This window comes from Molossus molossus, unplaced genomic scaffold (assembly GCF_014108415.1).
Source record: "Molossus molossus isolate mMolMol1 unplaced genomic scaffold, mMolMol1.p scaffold_m16_p_4, whole genome shotgun sequence".
Classification (NCBI taxonomy): Eukaryota; Metazoa; Chordata; class Mammalia; order Chiroptera; family Molossidae; genus Molossus; species Molossus molossus.
Genome location: NW_023425377.1, coordinates 1,347,467 through 1,374,832, shown reverse-complemented (window position 1 = coordinate 1,374,832; position 27,366 = coordinate 1,347,467). Strand labels below are relative to the sequence as shown.

At 67.0% G+C, this 27,366-nt stretch overlaps 1 protein-coding gene across 2 annotated transcripts; it reads left to right on the top strand.

Annotated features, from left to right (window-relative positions):
• The first annotated feature begins 313 nt into the window (after positions 1-313).
• Positions 314-26,927, top strand: TTYH3 (tweety family member 3). 2 transcript variants are annotated; one of them, XM_036241557.1, is made up of 15 exons: positions 314-443; positions 13,982-14,151; positions 14,225-14,336; positions 14,446-14,666; positions 14,992-15,087; positions 15,302-15,374; positions 15,632-15,707; positions 17,607-17,662; positions 18,195-18,287; positions 19,912-20,004; positions 20,146-20,282; positions 21,809-21,982; positions 22,552-22,627; positions 23,207-23,307; positions 24,564-24,660. In XM_036241557.1, exons 1-14 carry the CDS (start codon positions 321-323, stop codon positions 23,273-23,275), a joined length of 1,569 nt encoding a protein of 522 aa, XP_036097450.1. In that variant the 5' UTR covers positions 314-320; the 3' UTR covers positions 23,276-23,307; positions 24,564-24,660. The 2 variants fall into 2 exon arrangements, with proteins under 2 accessions (XP_036097450.1, XP_036097449.1); XM_036241556.1 differs by lacking the exon at positions 23,207-23,307 and having other exon boundaries at positions 24,564-26,927.
• The last annotated feature ends 439 nt before the right edge of the window (positions 26,928-27,366 follow it).

Below are 27,366 nucleotides of genomic sequence, written 5' to 3'. Positions count from 1 at the left end.
GCGGAGTCGCAGAGCGGCGGGTGGGCGGGGCCGGCCGGTGGCGAGCCAATGGCGGGCCGGGGGCGGGCCTGCGGCGGCGGGCGGGGCGCGCGGAGGCGGCGGCGGCCGCGAACAAAGAGGCGGCGGGCACGGGCGGCCGAGCGGAGCCGAGCGCAGACGAGCGCAGCCGAGCCGGGCCGAGCCGGGCCGAGCCGGGCCGGGCCGGGCCCAGGAGCGCGCGGGCGATGCGGGCGGCCAGGCTGGGGTCGGCGGGCCCCTGAACCCGGCGCCGGGGCCAGCGAGGACCCCCGCGGCCGCGTGCCGGAGGCGGCCGGCCCGCCATGGCCGGGGTCAGCTACGCGGCGCCCTGGTGGGTGAACCTCCTGCACCGGCTGCCGCACTTCGACCTGCGCTGGGAGACCACCAGCAGCCAGTTCCGGCCCGAGGACCCCGACTACCAGCAGGTGACGCGGGCCCCCGGTCGGGGTTAGGGCCCCGGGTCACGGCCGCCCTTTCAAAGGTCTGGAGACGCCCCCTCCCCCATCGATCCCCTACTCCTCGTGGGTCGTGAGCCCCCTCCCCGAGGGTCGCTGTCCCCCTCCTTTTGGGGGTCTAAATACGCCCCACTTTCCATCCAGTCACAGCCACTCTCCCTTCTTGAGGGTCTCCTCCTGGGTCATGGGTCACTCCCTTCTCTTTACAGCGTGTAAGGACCCCCATCGTCCCCCATCGAGGGTCCATGGCCTTCCTACAGATTCTAGCCTCCCTTCTGGTGTCACTTAAGGCCCTCTTTCCTGGGGTTACGTGGAGCCCCCTCCCTCCCCTCCATGGAGCCCCCTCCACCAGCTGTCAGCTCCTGCCCAGGCCCCTGTCCGTGGGGGGGTGCTGTTGCAGGCAGAGCCTCCTACCCATTGGACCCCACAGCTCAGACCTGCTGGGCTGCAGGCTGTGGAATGGACACCGTGCAGTATGTGCGTGGTGACACCTGGCCTGCCCCTGATTGGCTGCCAGTAGCCCCTGAGGGAGAAGGCCGCGCCACAGGGACACAAGGTGGACCTCAGTCTGGAAAGCTGGCAGGGGGCTGAGCCTGGGCAGAGCCAGGGGTGCTGAGGCCCTTTGCAACCCTCTCTATTGACCGGGCTCTCCCCGTGGAGCCCTCATGCCAAACCCCAGTGCCAACCCTGTCACTGAGCCATGGACTGCAGGGCAGCGGAGCAGGCTGTGGGCTTTGCCTTGCTGCCTGGGATCCGATTCCAGCAGCCTCATGACCCGGGTGCCTGGTCACCTGGAACACCTCTGGGCTTCTGGCTGGCAGATCATCCACAGCCTCCAGCGTGGGGTGGAGGTGGCTTTGCTCGTCCAGATGGTCCGAGAACCCAGTGTCAGGGACCGTGTCACACCTCACCTGGTCAGAACTCTGCTCTCCGTGGCCTCCCATATGCAGGCAGAGAGAACCAGAAGCAAAGGCCGAGGATGCCATGGGCACCCCAGCTCTGAAGGGGAGCCCCAGGCTCCCAGCCTCAGTGCTCCCTGGTTCCTGCTTCCCCAGCACTGCTGGCCTGTGCCTGAGCAGATTGGGAAGGGGGCGAGGGATTGGCCCAGGCATGCCCAGAGACGGGAGGATTTTATAAAACCCAACACCTACGTTCTAGAAGCCCAGCCCTGGGTGGTGACCAGCATTGGGGCAACACCTCTGTGCCCCCAGGAGCTCCGTCTACAGCTGTGCCACGTCTGTGCCCAGGGCCACGAGGCTGGGCTTCGCTGGAGGAAGTGCCCTGCCACTTGTCAGCTCGGGTGTCTGACCGGCAGAGCTCTCCTGCTGGCTGTGGGCTGCCGACCCCGCGTTCCCGGTGCGTCCTCCTAGGGGCCTGCCCGCTGGGATTCCAGGACGCCTGGTAGGGAGTGAGCCAGGGGCAGACATCTGAAGCCCTGGGAGGCCTTGGGGTGGTGGCCAGGCACCCCTCCGCACAGCCTGGCCTCCGACAGGGCCCTTTGCCCCCGGGAGGACCCTGGTTTCTGTGCCAGCGCTGTGAGCACTGTTCTCTCCTTCACTGTGGGAGGGCTCTGACTCACTCTCTCTCCTGCCTCCTCTCTGAGGAGCAGAATTAGCCACTGAATAATTCACGGGGTGGAAACCAGCCTGTCTCTGTCCCCCGTCCCCCGCCCCCTGCTCCTGGCGGGGGGCTGTGGGGTGAGCCAGACCTGGGCATGCATCCTGCCTCTGCCCTCTGTGCTGGTGATTTTGGATAAGCGCTCAACCTCTCTGAACCTTCACTGCCTAGTCCCGAGACCTGGGCTGCTGCGCCCTCTCTGCAGGGTTGTGGTGGGTGTGTGAGGACCCCGGGCTCTGCTCCCGGTGGGTGTGCAGCAGAGGGAGCTCCCTGGGTGGGTGGGCAATGGGGCGCCTGGGCCTTGGCCGAGGACCCTTCCTGCCTCCCTGGTGAAGCATTCCTAACTGTGGGGGGGGCTACTGCTTCTGTCCCGCGTGTGGGTGGTGGACTCCTCGTCGTCCTGACCTCTTGGCCTGGGAACCTGTCTGTGTCTGGCCCAGCCTGGGCTTCAGGGGCCTGGCAGTCTCCTGCCATGTGGGCTGGGCCTGGCTGGGTGGACACTTCCACCTCCTGAGCATCCAGGGGAAACGGGGCCTGGCGTGGGGTCGCATGGAACGCCGGCCTTTGCCCTTCTTTGCTGTTGTCTGCCCACCATCTGCTTTTGGGAGCCCTGGTGAAACCCACTGGAAAGCTCCATGGGCCACCCTTTTTCGGGGTGCTATGCAGGGACATCTTCCACTAGCCCTCTGTTACACAGCCTGGGAGATGACTGTCTCCATGGCACAGATTTGAAAGCAGAGGCCCAGAATCACACAGTGGGGTCATTCTCTCTCTCCACCGTCAGTCTCTCTCATTCTTGCTCCCTGTCTCCACCAGTCCAGGGGGTTCGGAAGTTGCGAGCTGATGGAGGAGGGCAGTTAATGGCCCAGTGCAGTAGTGCTGTGGTGGGGTCAGGCAGTCAGGGAAGGCTTCCTGGAGGAGGTGCTGCCTGGCCTTCCATGGAGGCTTCAAGCCAGACTCTGAACACCTAGCAGGCTGGGACTTGCCTGGAGCTGGCCTGCAGTGGGCACACTGGCCCACCTTCTAGGCCAGATAGTAGCCGTTGCCTCAGGTTTACCCAGTGTGGGGGCCATTTCTCACCAGCCCCTGTGTGCTTGGATCTTTCCAGCAAGACCCTAAAGATAAGACTGAAGTAGCCATGCAGAGACCTTGGGGAAGAGGTTCCAGGCAGTGGGGACAGCACATGCAAAGGCCCTGAGGCAGCGAGAAGCCTGAGCCTCAGCCCAAAGTAAGAGTCCCTCTGGTCTGAACACACTGCCTCGGGAGGTGGTGCGTCCAGACTTAATGGCCACTGAGAAGGAATTTGAGACCATGTAGGGGTCTCCCAGCAGGGATCACAGTACTTTAATGTAATGCGATTCCAGCAAGGTCAGTCTGTGCCTAACAGCAGCCTGGTGCTGAGCGGTCACGTCTGACGGGTGGGGCTGGCCGTGATGTCATCCTCACCACTAATCGGAAGGAAGTTCACTCTGGTTAAACAACAGCATTTATTGCTTCTCTTCACGTTTACGAAAGGAATACACATTCATGGGGCATTTGGAAACAGGAAAGAGCTTAGAGACAGAAGAAAGCCCTTCCCAGCCGGAGTCTGTCCATGTACACCTATGGGGCGGTGGGGGGTGGGGGATTCACTTAAAACTAGGGTCGCACCATGTGCCCTTTTAGTCACCTGCATCGAATCACCATGTGTCTGGATCCGTGTCCATGGTTCCTGGTGCTCAGTGCTGGGCCTGTGTCCCACGCACGGTAGCAGTCAGGGTTCTGAGGCTGCAGGTGACAGAAACGTACCAACGACAGAGCACACGAGGAGCTGGGTGGAAGCTTCTAGAGCACCCTTCGCGTGGACAAGCCCGTGAACTTGGCGCGGGGGGTGGGGGGCAGGGCCCATGCACGGGCAGGTGGGCAGGGAAGCCCCCGCTGGGCCAGATTGACTGGCTGTTTCCCTCTTGGCCAGTGTCAAAGTCCGGGGCGGAGAGTCTGATTGGCTGGGCTAGCTGGAGTCATGTGCCTGCCTTTGGCTAGGGGAGGGCTGGGCCCCCGGTTGCCTCTGCCACCAAGCGTACACCCTGAGGGGCAAGGGCTGGGCCGAGCTCCTCGCTGTCCGCTGGCGATGGCGCGGGGTCCCCCTCGCCCAGCCCTCGTCAGGCCCGTGGCTCCTGGTTTTCGAGGGGCTGAGGATCCGGCAACACGCCCTGCCTCGGGGACATGGGGGGGCATCAGCTGTTCTGTCACTGGCCGGAGCCTCTTGGTCAGGCTGTGGGTTAGGCTCTGGGTGGGCGGCTCTGACCCCTGCACGTAGCCGCTCTGCCTCCGGGAGGCTCGTGCTGTTTTTTATAAGCATTTTCCTGGGGAGCCACACAGGGGCCCTGGGGGTAGACACCATCACCCCCACAGAAACAAAACAGGCCAGTGTGAGTGAGCGGACCCGTGGGCAGGCTGCTCTGCAGCCCAGCACCCCCTCCCGTGCGTGCAGCCTGGCAGTTCTGAGTCGGGGACAGGCTCCCTGGGTGCCCGGCGGGAGCTGCTGTCGGGACAGGACCCCTCCCCCAGGGGAGGCTCTGCTGAGTCCTCGGCTGGAGAAGAGGAACCGAATCTGCAGACGGGGACGGTCACCCGTATGGGAAGTACCCCATGTGGCCCCTGAGGAATTGGAGCACTGATGGGTGGGGAGCAGCAGCAGTACCCCAAGAGCGCCTGGTTGTACTGTGCCTACCTCCGGGGGTCCACGGGGAGCCTGCCTTTGGCTCTGTGCTGGGCCGGGACCCACACAGCCCTCGGGTGTCTCGGGCTCCCACGGCCCAGCGGAGGGTGAGGGCCCTCAGTGTGGCGAGGCTCCGATGGGCACACACTGGGCACTGTGTCATCCAGAGCATGGAGCCTCTCGTGCGGCCAGGAGCAGGGTTCGCTTTGCAAAGGACACCCCGAGCTAAGATCCTGAGGAGGCCCCCGCGTGCTCAGACCTACCCTGGGCCCCCTCCTGGAGACAGGGTGGCAGATGCCGGCACCATTGGGTCTGCTCTGCCCAGCAGGACCCGCGAGGGCTCCAGGGCCTGGCAGACAGGGACCGGGAGGGCTGTGGTGGGCCTGAGGCAAGGCCAGGGCTCTCGCTCCTGTCCGGAGCCAGAGGCCTGGGTGTGGGTGGCCCTCGGGAAGCAGGGCCAGGGACACAGGTGGGCTGCGGGAAGGGCTGTGTGGGGCCTCATGAGCCCCCCTTTCCACCACCCCTTGCCCAAGGCCTGGGCTTTGTGTGCCCAGAGGGCTCGTGCCTATGTGTGTGAACAAGCACACGTGTGTGAGCGTGCACACAGGTGCCGCCCACCCTCAGGTGGTGTGCCCCTCCCCTCCTCCAGGAGGGGCAGGGGTACCAGAGGGGGTGTCTCATCCCACTGTGGCCAGGCCTGTCCTTGTTGGGCATGGGGTGAGGCGGGGCTCCCCAGAGCCTAGGTGACCACTTGTGCCTCTGAGAAGGGAGGCCGCCATGGTGCAGCTGCCTGGCTGCTCCCTCTGGCCCTGTGCACCCAGGCTGGGCTCCTGACCATCGTGAGGGGCACTCAGTGCAGGTCTGGCTCAAGTCTGGGGTCCGGCTGTGCCCCTCAGGCCTCATCTTCCCGGTAGAGGCCAGCCCTGCTAATGGCACCAGGCCCGTCTGAGGGCTGTGGCCTGGGTCCCTGGAGGTGGCCAGCGGAGAGGTGCTCAGACAGCTGGTGAGAGCAGAAGGTTCTGGTGTGGTGCTGCTCACTCCCCCAGCGGCGGGGTGCGGGCGGGGGCGCAGGGTGGGTGGGTGCTGGGTCTGGGGTGACCTATCAGAGCTCCTCTGGGGCCACAGGGGCTCTGTCCACATGGTTCTTGGTGGGGGGTGCCGTGCACCCGTGAGGACGTGATTGCAGCTGGCACATGTCTGTGCAGCCTGCTGGCCTGGACCTTGGACCTTGGACCCGGGTGGGGGACTTGTGCAGTCGGGCCCCTCCCGGGCTCCCGTGGGGCGGCTGCTGGCTGCGCTCTCCCGGCTCGGCCACGAGCTCACCGGCCTGGAATTCACGAAACCCAAGCCCGGCTCAGTGGAAATCTGTTTTTAATTTCTGGCCGGCATCTGGGAGCCGCAGCCAAACGTGTTGGGGGGTGGGGGCGGGGGGCTGCAACCCCACAGCCAGCTGGGCGCCCAGCTCGGGCCCAGGAGGTGAGAAGGCCTTTCCGGAGCTTCCCCCCGGAGACCTGTGCCCCATCACTCCAGGGTGGGCCCTGGGAGTCCCTCCGGGCCGGGAAGTGGGTGCCGCCCCCGCCGGGGCGGCGGAGACCAGCGAGCCTGTGTGTAAAGCCAGCCTCATGGGTGCAGAGGCAGAGGGCCAGCCCTAGGGGAGCGCGCAGCTGGGGGGTGCGCCTCCCCAGCAGGGGCCCAGACACAGAGGGGTTGGCCCATGCTCTCCTGTCTCCTCACCCTGTTCCCAGGGCTCCAGCCTGGACGTGGGGTTTCTAGATGCTGCCTCCTGGGTGCCCTGCCCTGGTCTTTCTCTGGAGCAGGTGGCTCTGGGACTGGGGTGGACACCCCCAGGGTAATGGAGGGCCCACTGCTGCCCCCCATCTGCCCCGCCCTGCCCACGGAGCCCTTACTTGGCCCCCCGCACTGCAGGCTCAGGCCTGGGCGCCCTGGTCTCACCTGCCAGTGGCCCCTCCGGACACAGGTTTGCAGCCTGGACCTGATGCTGGACCTCTGCCCACGCTGTGCCCCACCTCCTGGTGCGCAGCTGGCACCCATGGACCCCACATCACAGTTTGAGGGACACCCCTTGATGCTTCTGCACCTCCAAGGTCCTCTGCCTGGCTCCCCAGCTCGGAGCTCCCAGGCCTGACGTGTCCGCTGTGCCCCGTGGCCCGGTGCCCCCGGTGCTGTGCACAATGCCACCTGTGCTGGCTCCGTCGCGGGCGGCGCTGGGTGAGGCCCTCTGTGTGTCACTCAGTCCTCCTGCGCAGCTGAGGAGGGTCACCAGCACGAGGACAGTGGGCGCGGGGGGTGGTGAGGTCCCGACCCTGTGGGACTCGCGCCCGCCCTCTCGGGAAGCCTGCCCTTGACTGTCTGTCTGGCAGGGGCTGCCCTCGGGGAGGGCGGGGAGGGCTGAGCCGGGTGGGCAGGCCTGCTGGCCCAGGGCTTCTCCCGGGTAGCCGGGCCCTTGTGCCCTGGACCTCGGGCTGCTGTCGCACTGGGCTGGGTGCCCGAGGAAGTCCCCTGACCTCTCGGAGCCTGCCTGGGGAGTGTGACTTCCCTGCGAGGCTGGCCAAGGTCCGCTGCTGGGGCCGGGACTGCAGCGTGGCCAGATGTGTTCTCTGGGGCAGGGGGCCCCTCTGTGGGCAGGGGGCTTGAGCAGACCGGGCAGCTCTCGGGGCCAGGGCCGAGGGCACCGCGGTGCTGTCCCAGCAGGTGTGGGGGGGTGCTCAGCGGGCAGTGTGTCTGTGGGCACGTGGCATGTTCCCTGCGGGTGGCACATGGACGTGCTGGCCGGGTCACGCGTGGTGCTCCCTACCTGGTGGCCTGTGAGTGCCGAGCCTGCTGCCGTGCGCAGGTGGGGTGCCCACGCCGGCGCGCAGGCGGGATGGTTCGAGGTCTCCCCTGTGGGATGGAGCTGAGCCTCCCATGTGCAGCTTCCAGTGAGACTTGGTGGCAGTCATAGGCTCTCCCCTCGCGGGCTGGCTTGGGGTCCCTGCCGCCGACTGCCAGCAGCCTGGGGCTGAGCTGGGTCCCCTCACCCCGCAGGCCGCTCCCCAGGACAGCACTGCCCTCGGCCCCTTCCCGCCCGTCTCCCTGCCAGACCCGCGAGCTCGCTGGGTGCTCACAGCCTCGGGCCTGGGCCTCAGCTGGGACAGGGAGAGGCTGAACCCCGAGCTCCGGGCGGAGCCTTGGGGGCCTGGGCACGGAGAGTGTGGGGCCGGGCAGGCACTCTCCTGGATATGCCTGGACGAGGGCTGCGGAGCCCTCGAGGAGGATGGGGTGGCAGGGGCAGGGGCTGCGGGCACCTGGCCGCCCCGAGTCCTCACGGCCTGTGCCCCCTGAGCCAGGGCATTCCTAGCACTTCAGGTGGCCGGAGGCCAGCACCGTGGCCGGCGGTCAGGACAGGGCCCAGGCATCTCGCCGCCTGACTGAGTGCTGACATCACTTCCATCGAGACGGAAATTCCATTTGGTCAGAGCCAGATGCTGATTAGACAGTCCGCTCTGCTTCTGAATGGGCCCAGCGAGAGGCCAGGGGCACCAGCCCTGGAACGGGGAGAGGGCCCTCACGGTGCCAGCGGAAGGCTGGTCCCTGAGAATCTGCCTTCAGGAAACGGGCAGAGGTCACGCGTGGCACCTGGCCCGGGGGGTGGGGGCGGGTGGGGGTGAGCAGCTGCTGGCCGTGCTGGCCGGCAGTGTGGCCCAGGCCCTGGGTTGCTGCTGTCACCTCCTGTGGCTCCGAGGGAGTGTCCAGGTGCAGGGCCCAGGCGGGCCTTCTGGGGCTGCCCCGGCTCCGAGAGCCGCCAGTGGGGCCGCAGTGTAAGGCTCCGGGGAGTGAGCTCCTCTGCCGGGGGGAAAGCTGTCCCGGGGACCCCACCTCTCTGTGTCCACTGTGTGCCAGGCCTGGGGTCCCAGGGCACTGCCACTGCTGATGGGCAAGCTATTGCGGCCCTCCCAGCACCCGCCGGGAGAGGTGTGGGCAGAGACCCCGCACATGGGGGTGGAGATGGGCCCTGTCCTGTCAGGAGGGGCTTCCTGGAGCCGCACAGACCCGGGCAGGAGGGCGGGACCCAGCGCTGGGCTCGAGGCGGGGGGGCGGTAGGCCGGCCTCTGCCTGGCGCTGGCTCCCAGGCCTGAGCAGGGACCCCTCTCTGAGCTCCAGGCCACACCCCTGCTCCCAAGGGCCTGGGCCTGGGGTTTCTGGGGCACTGGCCCACCCTGGACGAGGCTGCCCTGGCCAGCGGCCACTTCTGCCCCTTCCAGTCTCTGGCAAGTGTCCGATGCTCAGGTACCTGGGACCCCTGCCCACCGCCCTGGAAGTGGACAACCACTGCGGGAGCTCGTGGGGCTGCTCCTTCACATGCGTGTGTGAGCGTGGGTGCGGGCCTGTGTGATGTGCACGTGTGCGCATAGACGTGTGAGTGTACGTGTGTGTGGGGAGTGCATGGGGGGGAGCGTGTGGGGGAGCGTGGGAGGGCGTGCGTGTGTGGAGGAGCGTGCGTGGGGGAGGGTGTGGGTGTGTGGGGGAGCATGTGGGGGGTGTAGGGGAGGGTGTGGGTGTGTGGGGGAGCATGTGGGGGAGGGTGTGGGTGTGTGGGGGAGCATGTGGGGGGTGTAGGGGAGGGCGTGGGTGTGTGGGGGAGCATGTGGGGGGTGTAGGGGAGGGCGTGGGTGTGTGGGGGAGCATGTGGGGGGGTGTGGGGGAGCAAGTGTGTGGGAGGGCGTGCGTGTGTGGGGGAGCATGTAGGAGGGCTTGGGTGTGTGGGTGGGCGTGCGTGTGTGGGGGAACATGTGTGGGGAGGGCATGGGTGTGTGGGAGAGCGTGTGGGAGGGCGTGTGTGTGGGGGGAACATGTGTGGGGAGGGCGTGGGTGTGTGGGGGAGCGTGGGGGAGGGCGTGCATGTGTGGGGGAGAGTGGAGGAGGACGCGGGTGTGGGGGGGGGGCATGTGGGGGGACGTGCGTGTGCTCATCCTGTCTGGGAGCGGCCCCTGGCACCCCGCCCTCCAGCAGCCTGGCCCCTCTGCGTCGCATCCCCGGCCCCCAGGCTGCATGTTGGTAGAGGACTGGAGCAGCCCCCCTGGGGCCCTAACATTTCCTGGGGGCTCTTCTAAGCCTGTATGTGTATTAACTCATTTCATCTAAGCGGCCGTACGTCTGTTTCATAGCAGAGAAACTGAGACACAGAAGTCAATCACTGACTCACGGTCACACCTAGAAGCAGGCAGAGTAGCATTTGCAACTCGGCATTTCTGAGAGCTGGCTCCCACTGGGGCCGGAGTGCGGGGTGGCTGTGGGGCCCGGGCAGCAGCACCCCGGGTCCTGTCCAGCAGCCGGAGGTTCTGGGGCCTGAGTGTGGGGTGGCTGTGGGGCCCGGCAGCAGCATCCCGGGTCCTGTCCAGCAGCTGGAGGCTCTGGGGCCTGAGTGTGGGGTGGCTGTGGGGCCCGGCAGCAGGCCCCCGGGTCCTGTCCAGCAGCGGGAGGCTCTGGGGCCTGAGTGTGGGGTGGCTGTGGGGCCCGGCAACAGGCCCCCGGGTCCTGTCCAGCAGCTGGAGGCTCTGGGGCCTGAGTGTGGGGTGGCTGTGGGGCCCGGCAGCAGGCCCCCGGGTCCTGTCCAGCAGCGGGAGGCTCTGGGGCCTGAGTGTGGGGTGGCTGTGGGGCCCGGCAGCAGGCCCCCGGGTCCTGTCCAGCAGCGGGAGGCTCTGGGGCCTGAGTGTGGGGTGGCTGTGGGGCCCGGCAGCAGGCCCCCGGGTCCTGTCCAGCAGCGGGAGGTTCTGGCCCTGAGTGTGGGGTGGCTGTGGGGCCCGGCAGCAGGCCCCCGGGTCCTGTCCAGCAGCGGGAGGTTCTGGCCCTGAGTGTGGGGTGGCTGTGGGGCCCGGCAGCAGGCCCCCGGGTCCTGTCCAGCAGCGGGAGGTTCTGGGGCCTGAGTGTGGGGTGGCTTTGGGGCCCGGCAGCAGGCCCCCGGGTCCTGTCCAGCAGCGGGAGGTTCTGGCCCTGAGTGTGGGGTGGCTGTGGGGCCCGGCAGCAGGCCCCCGGGTCCTTTCCAGCAGCGGGAGGTTCTGGGGCCTGAGTGTGGGGTGGCTTTGGGGCCCGGCAACAGGCCCCTGGGTCCTTTCCAGCAGCGGGAGGTTCTGGGGCCTGAGTGTGGGGTGGCTGTGGGGCCCGGCAACAGGCCCCCGGGTCCTGTCCAGCAGCGGGAGGCTCTGGGGCCTGAGTGTGGGGTGGCTGTGGGGCCCGGCAGCAGGCCCCCGGGTCCTGTCCAGCAGCGGGAGGTTCTGGCCCTGAGTGTGGGGTGGCTGTGGGGCCCGGCAGCAGGCCCCCGGGTCCTGTCCAGCAGCGGGAGGTTCTGGCCCTGAGTGTGGGGTGGCTGTGGGGCCCGGCAGCAGGCCCCCGGGTCCTGTCCAGCAGCGGGAGGCTCTGGGGCCTGAGTGTGGGGTGGCTGTGGGGCCCGGCAGCAGGCTCCCGGGTCCTTTCCAGCAGCGGGAGGTTCTGGGGCCTGAGTGTGGGGTGGCTTTGGGGCCCGGCAACAGGCCCCTGGGTCCTTTCCAGCAGCGGGAGGTTCTGGGGCCTGAGTGTGGGGTGGCTGTGGGGCCCGGCAACAGGCCCCCGGGTCCTGTCCAGCAGCGGGAGGCTCTGGGGCCTGAGTGTGGGGTGGCTGTGGGGCCCGGCAGCAGGCCCCCGGGTCCTGTCCAGCAGCGGGAGGCTCTGGGCCTGAGTGTGGGGTGGCTGTGGGGCCCGGCAGCAGGCCCCCGGGTCCTGTCCAGCAGCGGGAGGCTCTGGGCCTGAGTGTGGGGTGGCTGTGGGGCCCGGCAGCAGGCTCCCGGGTCCTGTCCAGCAGCGGGAGGTTCTGGGGCCTGAGTGTGGGGTGGCTTTGGGGCCCGGCAACAGGCCCCCGGGTCCTGTCCAGCAGCGGGAGGCTCTGGGCCTGAGTGTGGGGTGGCTGTGGGGCCCGGCAGCAGGCCCCCGGGTCCTGTCCAGCAGCGGGAGGCTCTGGGCCTCCTGGTGGCGGGACCCAGGGAATTTCTTGGTCTCGGCTCCTGAGGCACCGGCACCAGCGCCGTGAACCCGAGGGGCCCAGATTCGGCCTTGTGGCTGCGGGGGGGTTGGGAGTTCTGGCCCCGGCACAGCACAGCACGGCAGGGCCTGGCTGGAGGCCACGCGGAGTCTCACGTGGCCGAGCTGGGCTCAGAGCAGCGCCTCCCACGCCTGGCTGAGAGGACTTGCTCGCTGGCTTCTGGTTTTCTGTTTTAATTATAAAGGTAGTACGTGTTCGTGGCTTTAGAACAAATAGAAGAACCCAGACAGCCCAGCCAGAGTCTGACGAAGCCACAGCTGTGGAAGGCCAGGGAAGGCCAGCACCGCCCCCGCCCGGCGCAGGGGCTCGGTGGCCAGTGACGCTGACCTTGCCTCAGCTTGCTCGTCTGGCCAATGGGAGTGGGGTCCGGCCGCTCTCACGCCAGGCTGCCCTGCACCTGCACCCGCCCCGCCTCTGGCCCAAGTGGTCCTGGACAGCACCTGCCTCTGCTGTGCTCTGGGCATGGGGGGGCCCTGCTCCCCCAGGTTGTGTCCCCAGTGAGGGGCCTCGGCCGGGCTGCCAGTGCAGGGTGGAGATGGGGCTGACTGCACCCTGGGAACCGGGTGGGCGGGGCTCTGAGGGCTCAGTGGGCAGAGGCTTCTAGGTGGGGGTGGGGCCATCTGATGGAGGATTCAGGAGGAGCCCACTGGCAGGCCCTGGTGACTGACTGGGGGCTGGGGGGGGGTTAGGTTAAGGAGACGCACCAACCCCTTGGAGCCAAGGCCCCGGGGGCAGTGGTCTGTCCTGCCCTTTGCCTCTGACCCGTGAGGACAGGATGGGCAGGGCCCGTGGCACCTCCGGTTAGCGTCCAGCCTGTGCATGTAAGGGTGGACCCAGGGAACCCCCGAAGGCGCTCAGTGTTCCTGTCTCCCCATGTGACCTTGAGCGAGCCGTGCCCCCCAGCTCCAGTCTTGGAGCCTCACGGGGACCCGAGTGCTGGGGCCTGGAGAGCCTTGGGCGGGGAGCAGCTCTGGTCCCACCCCGCTGGGCCCGCCCCATTCAGCAGGCAGGGGGTGGGCACCCCAGCCTGAGGAGCAGTGGAGGGCGCCAGCCCCCCATGCCCAGAGTGCTTGTTGGGCAGCACAGGGCAGCCAGTGGGAAGAGCTGGTGCAGCCTGTGACTGCGGCCTTGGTGGTGCCCGGCTTCCCCACTGCCTGGCAACCGTCTCCTGGGAGACCGCCCCTGGGCACAGGCGCTGTGATGTGCGGCCCCAGTGCCTCTGGCTGCGCCTCTTGTCCCAGAGGGCCCCGCGGGGGTGGTGGGCCTGGAGGGCTCCACCCTCAACAGCACCCAGGCTCCGGCCCAGGGAAGGGCACATGGCTGAGTGCTCAGATGTGGGGGTGGGGAAGGTATTTCCAGGACCTCCCGCGGTCTCGGTCTGGGCCGCTGTGCCAGTGAGGGCAGCCGAGGGGTGCCCGCGGTCACACCACAGCTTTGACGGTGCCCGTTGGGTGGCACGCGTCAGGCCTTCGGTGCGGCACTTACTTGCCCCATGAGGTGCCCTGGGGCTTCACCCAGGGACTGTGGTGAAGCACGTGGGAGGGGCAGAGGAGGCGGCTGGCACCTGCTCCAGCCGGAGGCTCTGCTGCGGTCTCCCTCCCTGTCAGTGCCTGGCCCAGGGCAGGTCAGCTGCTTCCCAGGGGGACCCCTGCCTCGCTGACATCAGGGTGCCCCCCAGGACATGGTGGAGAGTTCTGGGCCCTTCAGGCTGCGGGGGCTCAGGGCCGGGAAGAAGGGGAGGGGATGGATGCTAACAGCCCCTCCCGGGTGCTGCTGTGTCCCTGGTCCTACTGGGACAGGAGTGGCCTTGACCGAGACTGCCTCCCTCCCTGGGAGGCCTGTCCTCTGGCCCCTCCTGTGTTCAAGCACATCCTGCCTTGGGCCCCGTGGGCGGGGTACAGGGCTCGCAGGCAGATAGGTGCTAGGAGAGGTAGACCCGTGGCCTTGCCCCCGGGGTCCCTCGAGTGGAGCTTGGGTTTAGTCCTTGTGTCTAGTACAGGGTCCAGACCCGGTGACCACAGGCACGGCCCGCAGGTGGCTCCCCGGGCCTGGCAAGCACTGGTGTCGGCAGCACGGTGGCAGGCGTCCTGGCCTCCAGCGTGTCCCCTCTGCACGCAGGCGCTGCTGCTGCTGGGGGCCGGCGCGTTGGCCTGCCTGGCCCTGGACCTCCTGTTCCTGCTCGTCTACTCCTTCTGGCTGTGCTGCCGGCGGCGCAAGAGCGAGGAGCACCTGGACGCCGACTGCTGCTGCACCGCCTGGTGCGTCATCATCGCCACACTGGTGTGCAGGTGAGCGGCGGGAGGGGCGGCCCTGCGGGGGGAGGCCGGCCCCAGCGTCCTCACGCGGCCTCTCCCTGCCCAGCGCCGGCATCGCCGTGGGGTTCTACGGCAACGGGGAGACCAGCGACGGTGTCCATCGGGCCACCTACTCGCTCCGCCACGCCAACCGCACCGTGGCAGGGGTCCAGGACCGAGTGAGTTGCTGCTGGGACGGGGGCCCTTCCTGCTGCCGAACCCAGTGCCTGTGGAGAGGGGTGGGTGTGCGGGCCGCCCGCGCGCTGGCTCACTGCCCGCCTGGCGCAGGTGTGGGACACGGCAGCTGCCCTGAACCTCACGGCGGAGCCCAGCCTGCAGAGCCTGGAGCAGCAGCTGGCGGCACGGCCCGAGCCCCTGCGGGCAGTCCAGCGGCTGCAGGGCCTGCTGGACACGCTGCTGGGCCACACAGCTGCCATCCCGTTTTGGAGGAACCCAGCCGTGTCCCTGGAGACGCTGGCCGAGCAGGTGGATCTCTACGACTGGTACAGGTGAGGCCGGCACTCTCCTGTCCGCCCCTGAGCTCGGGTGAAGCTTTGCCCTCCACGGGCGGCTCCCAACACCCAGCGCCCGAGGCCTTCCCGGTTGGAGGGGTGGGTCTCCAGCAGCCGCTCGCAGGAGTGCCCCATGAGGCCATCCGCCGCAGTAACCGATTCCAGTCGCCTTAGCCCAGAAACACCCGTGGGCGCCCCCGGGTCCAGGCTGTTTGCCTGGCTCTGCTGGCTGAGGTGTAGACGCCTGGCCGGCCTCAGCCCCCGTCCTCAGCCCACCCCCAGGCCCTGTGCCCGGCCTGGCCATACCTCCCTGTGCCCGCAGGTGGCTGGGCTACTTGGGCCTGCTGCTGCTCGATGTTGCCATCTGCCTGCTGGCGCTGGTGGGGCTCATCCGCAGCTCCAAGGGCATCCTGGTCGGGTGAGTTGTGGGCCCGTGGCCGAGGGAGGAGGTGGGCACCCCGAGTCAGCACGGGGGTCAAGCACAGGGTCCACCTGGGGAAGGCGCTGCAGGCCTGTGTGGGCAGACCCCAGGTGTGCCCTGCCCTGGCCCCGGCCTGCACCCAGCAGGGGCAGGGCTCCACCCCCTCCCTCTCCCCTTGTGGGGGACACTGATCAGCTCTCATTGCCCCAAGGGTCTGCTTGCTGGGGGTCCTGGCTCTGGTCATCAGCTGGGCCGCACTGGGCTTGGAGCTGGCTGCGTCTGTGGTGAGTGGCAGCGGGGAGGGTGGCCCCACCTGCTGGGCCTTGTCATGGGGGTGGGGGAGCCACGCTCCTTGCCCCTCCCACTCTCACTGGACACGAGGGCCCGAGAGGGTCCTGTCTTTGGGCCCACAGCAGCCAGCGCCCAGGTTCACGCTCCACCTTCCCGAGGGAAACAGACGGGGGGCAGGCTGCACCTCGAGAGCAGAGGGTTGGCAGGCCCTGGTTTGGTCACCCCTTTTCCGTTGCCTGCGTCCACGCAGGGCTCCAGTGACTTCTGTGTGGACCCCGACACCTACGTGTCCAGGATGGTGGAGGAGCACCGGGTGCTGAGTGGGGGTGAGTGAGCGCGTCTGAGCTGGCGCCCAGCGGAGGCCCAGCTGAGCGGGCCGAGGCGCCTCACCCTCGTGGGCCCTGGCGCGGGGTCTGGGGAGGCAGGGCCCGCCCAGAACAGCACCCCCTTCCTCAGTGGGGCTCTGAGGATGAGGACTGCACGGTGTGAGCCCAGTGCTGACGGGATGGGGCAGGTGACCGCTGGGGCAAGGCGGGCAGCGAGCGCGGAGGAGCAGGTGCTATGGCCACGCAGCAGGTGGTCAGGGCCGCCACAGACGTGGCGTTGGAACTGAACCGGAGCAGGCTCTGCCTTGTGTGCCAAGGCCCTGAGGCAGAGACCAGTGGTGTGTCTGTGCGGCAGAAGATACAGCTGTCGGGAGGGGAGGTGGGCGGCATCCGGGCCAGGTTGTGGTCAGGAGCTCGGACTGGACTCCAGGGGCCCAATGGGGTGGGGAGCAGGGCAGAGCCGTAGCCTGTGCCTGGGTGTCCGTCAAAGCTGCTGCACCCTGCAGGCAGGAGTCAGCGCCCCAGGCCACAGGTGAGAAGTGGGCCAGGAGCGGGCGGAGCTGACGGCTGCCCAGGCTGCAGGGGAGGCGGAGGACCGCGGGGCTGGGGGCTGCGGGGGCAGACACGGCCGCTGAGGGGCCCCCACCGGGCTGCTCCCCTTCTGCTCAGGAAGCCCGGGGGTGTGAGGCTGAGCCAGGCAGAGTACAGGGCTGCTGAGGGGCCCCCACCGGGCTGCCCCCCTTTCTGCCCAGGAAGCGGGGGGTGGTGTGAGGCTGAGCCGGGCAGACACGGCCGCTGAGGGGCCCCCACCGGGCTGCCCCCCTTCTGCCCAGGAAGCGGGGGGTGGTGTGAGGCTAGCTTGCAGCTTGTCCGGTTGGGACCTGTCTCCACCTCGCCTGAGGAGCTTGCCCCCAGGAGAGGGGTCAGCCTGCTCTGCTGAGGCTGGTGGGGCCGATGACCGCTGCCCCCACCACTGCCCCAGGCCTCGTGCCTTCAGCCGGGCCCAGCTCCTGGGCAAGCGGAGCAGCCCAGGCCCAGTGGGGCCCGTGGGTGCTCTGTTGTTTCATCGTCAGCTTGAGGGGCCACGTGGGGGTGCAGCCACCCTGCCCTTCTCCAGCCCTTGCCCCCAGTGCCCGTCCTGCGCTGGGCCCCCGAGAGCCCCAGAAATGGAGGTGCCTAGAGCCCCAGAGCCAGTGTCACTGTTCAGGTCCCAGACGCGGACCCCACCGGGGCCTGCGGGCCAGACAGCGGGGGATGGTGAGCGGGCACTCGGGCCAGGGCTCCCCTGAGCTCCCCCCAGGCTCAGGTCTCCGAGGGTTTTCAGAATCAGAACTGTAAGTGGATCCCCATCTTTAGACCTGGGTGCTGCACTGATCCCTGTTTTAGTGGGGTCACGACACGGGCCACGTGTGTCCTGGGCCCTCCAGGCTGTGACTTCTGGGCTGCATCCCTTTCTCTTTAGGGTGACGTTCCTGCCTCAGAAGTGTTCTTCTGCCCAAGTGACCCCTGAGCAAATGCTTCTCGGGGGTCTTCTGACTCCCTGCCCACCCTCAGTGCCCTGTCTGCGCTCCGGGGGGGGGGGGTACGAGGCCGCTCCCAGAGGGAACCCTGTGCCTTGTGCACACACGAGAGCAGAGGGTCTGGGCCCGCTGGGCTCCCTGGAAGCCATGCCACCCTCATACATGAACGCAGACGCTCGCATGTGCAGACAGGTGCAGACACGTCCACATGCAGGGACACAGCACACACACAGGCAAGCACACACATGCAGGTGCACACAGACATGCCCGTGCACACGCGTGCGTGTGCGAGCACACACAGCCATGCACACAGACACGCAGACGCATGCACAGGCGCAGACAGCCGCAGTCGCTCAGCGGCCTCGCCCTCTCTCCGCAGACATCCTGCAGTACTACCTGGCCTGCTCACCCCGCGCCTCCAACCCCTTCCAGCAGGTGAGAGCCGCTGCCCTGCCCTGGCCCCTCGTCTCGGATGTCCGCAGCCCCCAGGCCCACTCTCCGGCCCGTTGACCTGTGGGTTGACCGGAGCTGTGGGGAGACAGCTGGGCGAACACCTGCTGGCGTCACTCAGCGCCCCTTGGGTTCCTGTGCCGGTGCCCTGGGCACATGCCTTCTGGGTGGCCTTCTCTCGTCCCCTGGGTTGCCCTTGGCCGACCCTGCAGCTCTGGTGGATGTGAAGGGAAAGCCCCAGCCCGCTGCCCATCACTCCCATGGCTGCATGGCCCTCGGGGTCCCGAGGACAACCCATCTGCTTTAAAGATGCCGTGCTGCTGCTTTATCTGTACCTCTGGGTGCCTGGCACCTGGGGGCCGGAGGGTGTCCGACAAGCCCACAGAGCAGAGTGCCGGGCGCCCCCTCTGGCCCTGGCGCAGCCAGCCCACCTAGATGCCCCGTGTTGTGGGCGGGGCCTCGGGAGGGGCGCCGGCTGCCTGGCCCTGCTGCCCTCATCAGCCTCTCTCTGGAGCAGAAGCTGTCCGGCAGCCACAAGGCCCTGGTGGAGATGCAGGACATCGTGGCCGAGCTCCTGACGACCGTCCCCCGAGAGTACCCGGCCACCAAGGTGAGGGGTGGGGTGGGCGCAGGGCCAGTGACACCCCAGGGTGCCTCCTGCCTCGTCTCCCTCTCCCTGAAGGTTGTTGGCGGATTCTTAAAAATTATTTTGCTTTATTTTAAAAGTCATATAAATTCTTTATATTAAAAAATTGAGGAAAGCTGGAACAAGATGAAGGTCTGCCTGGCGGGGGATTCCATGTGCACAGTGTGCCTTGGGGTGGTCGGTGACACACACGCACACACACGCGCGCACCCGGCCTCCCAGAGGGCTGGCCGCCTGCGGGGACCTGGCCTGTGCCTGCACCGCCCGCAGCTGTCCTTTTAATAAGCTCTTCCTTCCCAAAGTTTACGTTTCAAAGACATTTGCACACACACAAAGTTACTTCCTTTTACTTCTCATTTCTGTGACCGCCAGGCGCCCCTGGTTTCTGGCAGCTGAGAGCGCAGGCAGGTGTGTTCATTTGCCTGCCCGGGCGCCGGGCGCCGGGCGCTTAGACGTGTGCGTCTCTCAGTCCCGGGGCTGAGGTCCCGGGTCCGGGTGTGGGCAGGCTGGCTGCTCCCTACGCCTCTCTTCTTGGCCTGTGGACGCCATCCTCTCCCCGTGTCCTCACATGTCCGTCCCTCTGTGTGTCTGTCCTCATCTCTTCCCAGGAGGGCACCAGTGAGACTGGGTGAGGCCCCACCCATACGGCCTCATTTTACCTTAATCACCACTGGACAGAATCTGTCTCCAAATACAGCCACATGCTGAGGTGCTGGGGGTTAGGACTTAGGCAGATCTTGGGGGGACATAGTCCAGCCTACAGCAGTGAGTTATATTATCCTGAGACCTGTTCCAGGACCAGAGAGGGTCCTCGGGAAATGTGTCATGAAAGGCGGGTTGGGTCCCATCGCTGATCTAGAGGAACCACTGTCGATCCTGACATCAGCATCTTTCCACAGAGATGTGGACACACATGACGCAGGTGCGCACAGTACACACACAGTGCACACACACGACAGACGCGCACAGTGCATACATGACAGACGCGCACAGTGCACACACAATGTACGCACATGGTGCATGCATGATGCAGATGTGCACAGTATGCACACGGTGCATGCATGGCACAGGCATGATGCAGACACGCACAACACAGGTACACACAGGCGGGCATGATGCAGGCGCGCACAGCGCACGCATGATGCAGATGCACACAGTGCACACATGATCACGTGATCAGGCTCACTCTAGGCAATGTTTTCAGTAATGTTTTGTCATTTAAAACTTCATGAAGTTTTTCCTTTGTCTTTAACTTTTAAAAAAGCCAGTCAGGAGACGTGGGTATTACTATCCCTCCTGTTACAATAAAGGGGTCACATAGTGGCAGCTGCATTGGACAGATGTTGTGGGTTCCACTGTCCCCCTCTGTCCTTGCATCCTCAGCCGTCCCCGAGTCCAGGCCACAGATCCTGGGGATGAAATTTCTAAAAGCCCAGGACCTCAGCCTGCACCGAGATCGCAGGGTCGAGAGTGGTCTCGATGGCAGGGGTGGGGTAGAGGGAGACCTGGGGGTTTCCCAGGGCCCCTGTGGCCGGCCGGGGTCGCCCTCCCAACCCTGGAGCTGACTTTGCATGGTGTGTGCCCCCAGGACCCTCTGCTCCGTGTGCAGGAGGTGCTCAACGGCACGGAGGTGAGCCTGCAGCACCTCACCGCCCTGGTGGACTGCCGCAGCCTGCACCTGGTGAGAGGCCTGGGGCCGCGGCGGGCGTGGGCTGCCTGGGAATGGGGCCCGGCCCAGCCGGTCGCCACATCTCCATCTCACCCTGCCTTCCCGTCTCTTCCGGTCTCCGGGGGCCTTGCCGTCTCTCCCCGCCGGCCTCAGGACTACGTTCAGGCCTTGACCGGCTTCTGCTATGATGGTGTCGAGGGCCTCATCTACCTGGCCCTCTTCTCCTTCATCACAGCGCTCATGTTCAGCTCCGTCGTCTGCAGCGTCCCACACACCTGGCAGCAGAAACGGTAGGGGCTCTGAGAGGCCTTGAGCTCACAGGACCTCCTGGCCTAGTCCCCGGAGACAGGGACAGGTGTCTCCTCGCCTCTTAACACTGCCAGCCTCCGCACCGACCGTGAGGCTGGCACGCCCTAGCTGATCGTTCCCATTTCACAGATGGAAGACTGAGGTAGAGGAGCCCCCAGCCTGGGTGCGCAGGAGCCGGAGCAGGCAGTGCTGGCTCCATGCCCCACGTCCTGCCGCGCCTCTGGCTGGCTCCAGAGTGTCTCCTCCGTCTGTCCACCGCGGTGAAGACGTGAGGGTTGTGCTTGTGGAGACCAGCTGGCTGGCTGTGGGGACGCACAGCTGTGCAGGGAGGGCCTTGGGTGATGTGGCCTTCATGGCCCCCTCAGCTGGGTGACCAGGGTGGCAGCTACCTCCCATGGGGCCACTATTCCTTATCTTTGAGTTGGGGTCCTGGCAGCCCGTCTCAGTCTCCCGTCAGTACCAGGTTGAGTGGTGTATCAGGGTGCCGGGCCCCTTCCCTTCTTGGGCCTCCACAGTTTATCTCCACAGCTGCCACCTCCCCGCCCAGTGGTGCTGTGGCTGCTTCTTGGTGGCTTAGCTTGGATGGCAGATCATTCAGCTCAGATCTCTATCCTCTGCCTGGATTTCACTCCATTATTTTGTTGTGATGGTACTGATGGTGGTGGTGGTGATATTGGTAGTGGTGGTGGTGGTGGTGGTGGTGGTGGTGGCAATGGTTATAAAGATGGTAGCTCTAGGATTCTCTAAGAACACAGCCCTAGAACCACATGGCCTGGATTCAGATCCTGACTCTACCCTTGCTTATTGGGTGACTATCAATAAGTCACTTAGCCGCTGTGGGCCCCAGCTTTCCTTGCTGCACAATGAGGGTTGGGAGAGTATACCTCTCCTGTGGTTGGTGGCACTAGGTGGGCCACAGGTGTGAGGGCTCCACCCTGGGCTTGGCTGATCATTGGTGCTCAGCCAGTTGCCAGCACTGTCGGGCACATCCCACGGCAAGGAGTGTGGCAAAGACCCTGTGTTGGAGGCGCCCGGCTGGTGTGTGCCCTCACCAGCAGGCAGCCCAGCCCTGAGTCCCTTCCGGGATGATGCTCTTTGAAAGAGCCCGAGACCTGGCCCATGGCCCCCTCGCCGGGCCCTGTGCAGCCTTCGGGGAGTGGAGGGTGGACAGCCAGGGCCAGCAGAGTAGGGAGGACTCAGCTCAGCCCTGTGAGCTCAAGCTTCTTGGGTGCAGATGGGCCCTATGGACTCAGACTACCCGAAGCTGCAGGCTGGGACCTGCAGGGCCACCTGAGCTACCCCAGGAGGGACCGTGCTCCCTTTCAATTTGCAGATGGTCCGCGTCTCATGTGCAGGCCGAAGCGCAGGGCCCTGGGTACCCCTGTCTCATGGAGAAGCGGGGTGACTTCCAGGGGTGGAGGCAGGCGTCTGCACCGGAGCTGGCCCCCCAGGTCTGGCGGCACTGCCTCATGTCAGGGCCTGAGCCTGTGCTGCTCCCTCCCCACAGGGGCCCCGATGAGGACGGGGAGGAGGAGGCCGCCCCGGGGCCCCGGCAGGCACACGACAGCCTCTACCGCGTGCACATGCCCAGTCTGTACAGCTGCGGCAGCAGCTATGGCAGCGAGACCAGCATCCCGGCCGCGGCCCACACCGTCAGCAACGCCCCCGTCACCGAGTACATGTGAGTCGAGTGCATGTGAGTCGAGTGCATGTGAGTCGTGCCGGGAGGGGCCAGGCGGGCAGGCCGGGCGGGCAGGCCGGGCCAGCGCAGCTCAGGAGCTCAGTGCGCGCGCGCTGCCGCCGAGCGCAGGTCCAGCCCTGGGTGTGTGAGCAAGAGGGGGCGGGGACAGGCACAGCCAGAGGAGGGTACTGCTGGGCACAGGCGGAAGGGGCATTCCCGTGTGCCGACGCGAGGACTGGGCCTCACCCCCAGGCGGCCACTGGGTTTGGGGTGGGGTTGGCCTGGCATCGAGCGCCTCCTGCACGCAGGCAGACCTGGGCGGAGGCCTCAGGGATGCTGTGCTGAGGGCAGGCGTCCGGGCTAGGGCAGGCGGGCACCCTTGGGCCCACTCTGAGCCCTTGGTCACTGTGCTGGGTTCCCTGGGCCCTTCAGGCCCTCGAGAGCCGGCAGCGTCCAGGGACGATGAGACCACGCAGGCTGCGCACAGTGTCTGCCTGGCTCCAGGGCAGCCCCGGGCTCGGAGCTGGGACAGCACGGCCGGCGGTCACTCACAGCCCCTCTCTCCTCAGGAGCCAGAATGCCAACTTCCAGAACCCCCGCTGTGAGAACACCCCCCTCATCGGGCGCGAGTCCCCACCGCCCTCGGTAAGTCTCAGGGCAGGAGGGTGGGTGGGGCACCACCCTGACGCCTGGTGGTCTGCTGTCCATGAGCCTGGCGGGTGGGCTCAGGTGCTGGCCTGGTATTCTGGGGCCGGAGTGGGCAGGCGGGCCCTGACTTCTCTCCCACCTGACTTGCTATGTTCTCTTCCTTTTTTTTGATTTCCTGAGCTTAACCCAGGTCTTGTTACCTGGCTGTACCAGCCTGGCCTGGTGTCCCCTCGGCCCTCAGGGGTAACACACAGAAAAGGGGGGCAGGGTGATTTTGTGCCAAAGAGACGTTTATAGAGAGGCGGAGCCCTGGCGAGCTTCCTGGAGGTGGCGGGTGGCAAAGGACAGGGTGGCCAGAGAGGCTGGAGGCCACCTGGCTGTGGAAATACCTGCCGCGTGTGCAGAGGCCCCGCTGGGCCCTGTAGCACAGCTGGCCTGGGTGCCCGGGGCCTGGGCTGTGTGGGTTCCCAGCCTGCGCTCCTCCTCGGCCCCCATGGCCGCCTCCGGCCGGGCCCACACCTGGCGTTGAGGCCGCACTCTCTCTCTCCTGCACCCCTCCTCCCCGGGTCCTCCTAGAGGTACCTGGCTGCCCTGGACTCTGGCAGCCACACGGGCTGGCAGTTTAAGCCCATGGACAGTGCCTGAACACGGTGGTGCCTGTGCCCGCAGAGTGACAGGTACGACCCACCTGGGTCCCCTGCCCTGTGCACCGCCCACCTGCCTGTGCCGCCGTGCCTCACGCCCTCTGCTCACTGCTGCCCCTCACCAGGTGGGCCTTGGGCCATCTGACGTGCCCTGGGCCAGCTCTGGACGGACACAGGCCCGTGGGCTTTGTGGCCTCCGGCCCAGCCAAAGACCTGGTGCTGGCCCTCGTGCCCAGGCAGTAAGCCCTCCCCCCAGCCCAGCTGCAGGCGGCACAGCCCCTCTGGCCACCTCCCAGCAGGGGGCGTCCACCCAGGCCTGTGCACGCCTGCACCCGGGGCTCTTGGCGCCGCCCTGCGTGTCCTGAGTGTGCACGGGCGGCGCAGACACGCATGCGAGCTGCTCCCGCTCCTCTGGGTGCTGCACGCCTGCATGGGCCCTCGGGTGGGCGCAGCCACCATCCTGCCCTTGCTGCACGTCCTCGGAATGACGTGGGCCTGTGCCCGCTCCCCTCCCTGTCCCTCCTGGCCCTGACGGGCACACACGGCCTTCTCCCACCAGTTCTGGGAGGGCTCCCAGGACCCAGGGACACGGTCCCTCCTGAGCAGGGGACTGTGGGGTGGGCCAGCGTGAGGCCGTGGAGGCAGCCTGCCAGACTGCACCCCTGTGACCTGTGGCACACGCCTCGGCGTTTGTCCCCACCCCCGGGGTGTGACCCGTTACACATTACCAGGCCATAGTACACACCTCCACGTGCCGTGGGCACATGCATGCACACACATGCAGGTACGCACACACACGTGCAGGCACGCACGCACACACGTGCACTGAGCGAGGCCCCTGCTCCGGGCTGGCAAGGGGAGCTGGACTGTGTGGGCGCCCCTCCCCAGTCACCTGTCCCCACGTCTGACCTGGGAGGAGACCACAGCCGGTCCCCACATGAGTGGGCCTGAGGGGCCTACGCTTTGGGGGCCCCTTACCCGGGAGATGGGGCAGCTCTGGGCCTGTGGAACACAGCCGCCCGGCCCTGGCGTGGGCTCCGCTCTGGGTGTTCAGGGTGCAGCAGAAGTGCCTGGCACAGCCCTCGCATGCCCGAGACAGGGGTGGGGCACGTGTGCCCTCATCCTGTGTCGGGGCCCTTGGGGACTCACCGGGCCAGTTGGCTCCTGGCAGCCCCTCCCTCAGGGCTGCCCCGCCCCGCCCCGCCCTGGGAGTGCTGCGAGCTCGCCCTGCGCAGGCCTGCGCCCGCGGTGCCCGTGCCCTGCTCATCCCGACCCCTGTCTCCCTGCAGTACACGTCCAGCATGAGAGCCAAATACCTCGCCACGAGCCAGCCTCGCCCCGACTCCAGCGGCAGCGGCCACTAGACCACCCGCCAGCCACTGCCCCACGTGCCAATCACCCCGCTCCTCCCAGGCCTGCTGCTCCCACGAGGCCCCGCGGCCCCCGCATGGTGCTGGGCCCTTGCTCTCCCCCCTTCCTGCAGGAGCCTAGAATGCCATCGGGCCCCCGCCGGCGCAGATGTGGGGGCTCTGGGCTGCACCCTGTCCTGGGGCACTCGCCTGGGCACTGGGAATGCTGCCACGGACACCAGGACCCTCTGGGCCACCAGGATGGGTTTGCGGAGCCCTGCTCCGGGCCACACAGACAGCGCCATGCCCCTGCCGCGCCCCCGGTGTCCCGGCTCGCAGTGCCCCCTTCCTCCGCAGCCCTGCACCGCTGGCCACTCACTGCCCGCGCCGGCCTCGCCCTCTGCTCTCCTCTCTCCTTCTCTCCTCCCTGCCCACAGGCCCCTGCGCCAGCCGCCAGAGCCCCCTGGGGCCGCCTCTGCCTAGCTCGCTCTCTCCCCAGCGCCTGCAGCACCTGCCCTCCACGCGGGACGGCGCTGTCACGCCAAGCCGAGGCCGCACACCAGTGCTGGCCACCTTCTCGGTGCCAAACCCCTCCCTCCAGACGTGGCAGCTGGTTCGGTCTGTTCTTTGCACTAACTGGTCTCTAGGGTGCGGGCTGCGGCTGCTGGTCGAGCACACGCCCTCCAGTCCCCTTCTGTCCAGGACAGGTGCAGTGTTCCGGAGCCTGGCCTTGGGGGCTGGACCCGAGCTGCCTGTGAATGAGCCCTCGGCCCACCCCCCGGGACTAACCACTAACCTCACCCCAGCACCGCTCCAGCGGGCGGCAAGCGCAACCCGGGCAGACAGCCAGCTGGAGTCGGGCTGGCCCGGTTCTTCTCGGGGCCCCACAGGGCAGAGCGTGGACCAAGGGCGGCCCGAGGCCCTGCGAGCCCAACCCGGGCCGGTGCTGCCCTGGGCTGGGCCATAGATAGGACCGATGTCCCCGCGGGCTCGGTCTCCCTACCTGTGAAGTGGGAGCAAGGCCTCCCTGAGGTGCTTTTGGGTTCGGTGTACAATGTTTGCTGCTTCCTGCCGTGGAGGGGGGCCCGGCCAGCCCCCCTCGGAGACAGTGGGCGTGGCCTGTGTGCCAGGCCAGGGGCAGCAGAGGGTCCCCCGCCCCTGAGTGAGGCCCCAGCCAGGGCCCCGCAGGAGGAGCCGGGCAGCTGGCTGGCAGCTCGGAAACCATGGGCTCTAACTCCCAGGGGGCGGCCTTCCCTGCCCCTTGGACCTTTTCTTTGAGCTGGTGTCTGGGACCAAAAGGGTAGGGGCCAGGTCACCTCTGCCCTGCCCCAGGGGCGGCCTTTGCCCTGGAGGGGAGGGGAGTGTTCTCCCCTGGGCCCCGGGCAGGGCCGAGCCTCCCTGCACTGCTCCGGTCCCCGCGGGTGGGCCTCCCCAGGGCCGGCCCTGTGGCAGGAGCTCTCTGGTCTGGCCAGGTGGTGCCCCGTGAATGGGACAGTGGGCCTGGCCTGGGCCCCTGCCGCCGGGAGGCCCGCCTCCCTGGCTCCCCGAGTTCCCTGCACCCCTTGAAGCTGAGGAAAGGGAGCAGAAAAAGTCCGAAGGGTTCAGGCCCGAGCTTCAGTCCTTGGAGGGGAGGGCGGGTCCCACATTGATTTTCTTTTCTGTTTTAGGGGCCCCTTTCTAGCCACCCCCTGTCCCACTGACCTCTCCACATCTGCTCCACCCCAGCTCCAGTGGCCTGGACCACAGGGGCAGGGAGGCCGCAACGCCCGACCGGGTGCAGCCCCCACGGGCTGGGTGAGCAGGAGGCGGGGTCCAGCTGGGCCTGGCTGGGGGCGGCCTGGTCGGAAGCCCCTGACCTTTTCCCGGCCACACCACCCATCTCACTATGCAATTCCAGTTGGAGCTCCATCCCCCACCCAGGACCCTGCCGGCCCGAGGGAGGGGTTGTGGGACCTTTGTTTAGCCATGATGGTCATGCTCGTGTTTGTTACACATACTCTATCTCCATATAATTGTTTTGAGACCCCGACTCTCCCGATCCCCTTCTGGCCCTGTCCCCTTCCACCTGACTTAACATCTGAGCTGACCTGGGACTGAGGCCTGAGCCATGGGCATTGACCTTCAACCTCCGACCTCCCCAGGGCCATGGCTGGGCGTGCTGTTGCTGTGTTTCTGGGGGGGGGGGGGGTGTTTTGTTTTGTTTTTTTCAAACTGGGTTTGGGGTTTGATTTTTATATCTTTGGGGCTTTATTTTTCTTGGCAAATACTAAATCTCGTCAGTGTAATTTCTGTGGTTTCTATTCAGCTTGGGTTTCATGTTTTAAAATAAACAAATTTTAAAAAACAGGCCTTCTCTTCCTGAGTGTTTCTGGCTCCCGCCGGAGCCTGTGGCCAAGCTGTGGGCAGAGCGGCCACGCGCGAGGACTGGGCTGGGGGCAGAGGGCGGGCAGCAGGCCACATCTGGGGGTGGTGGTGGGCACCTGGGCTGGGGCAGAGGGCGGGCAGCAGGCCACATCTGGGGGTGGCGGTGGGCACCTGGGCTGGGGGCAGAGGGCGGGCAGCAGGCCACATCTGGGGGTGGCGGTGGGCACCTGGGCTGGGGCAGAGGGCGGGCAGCAGGCCACATCTGGGGGAGGCGGTGGGCACCTGGGCTGGGGCAGAGGGCGGGCAGCAGGCCACATCTGGGGGAGGCGGTGGGCACCTGGGCTGGGGCAGAGGGTGGGCAGCAGGCCACATCTGGGGG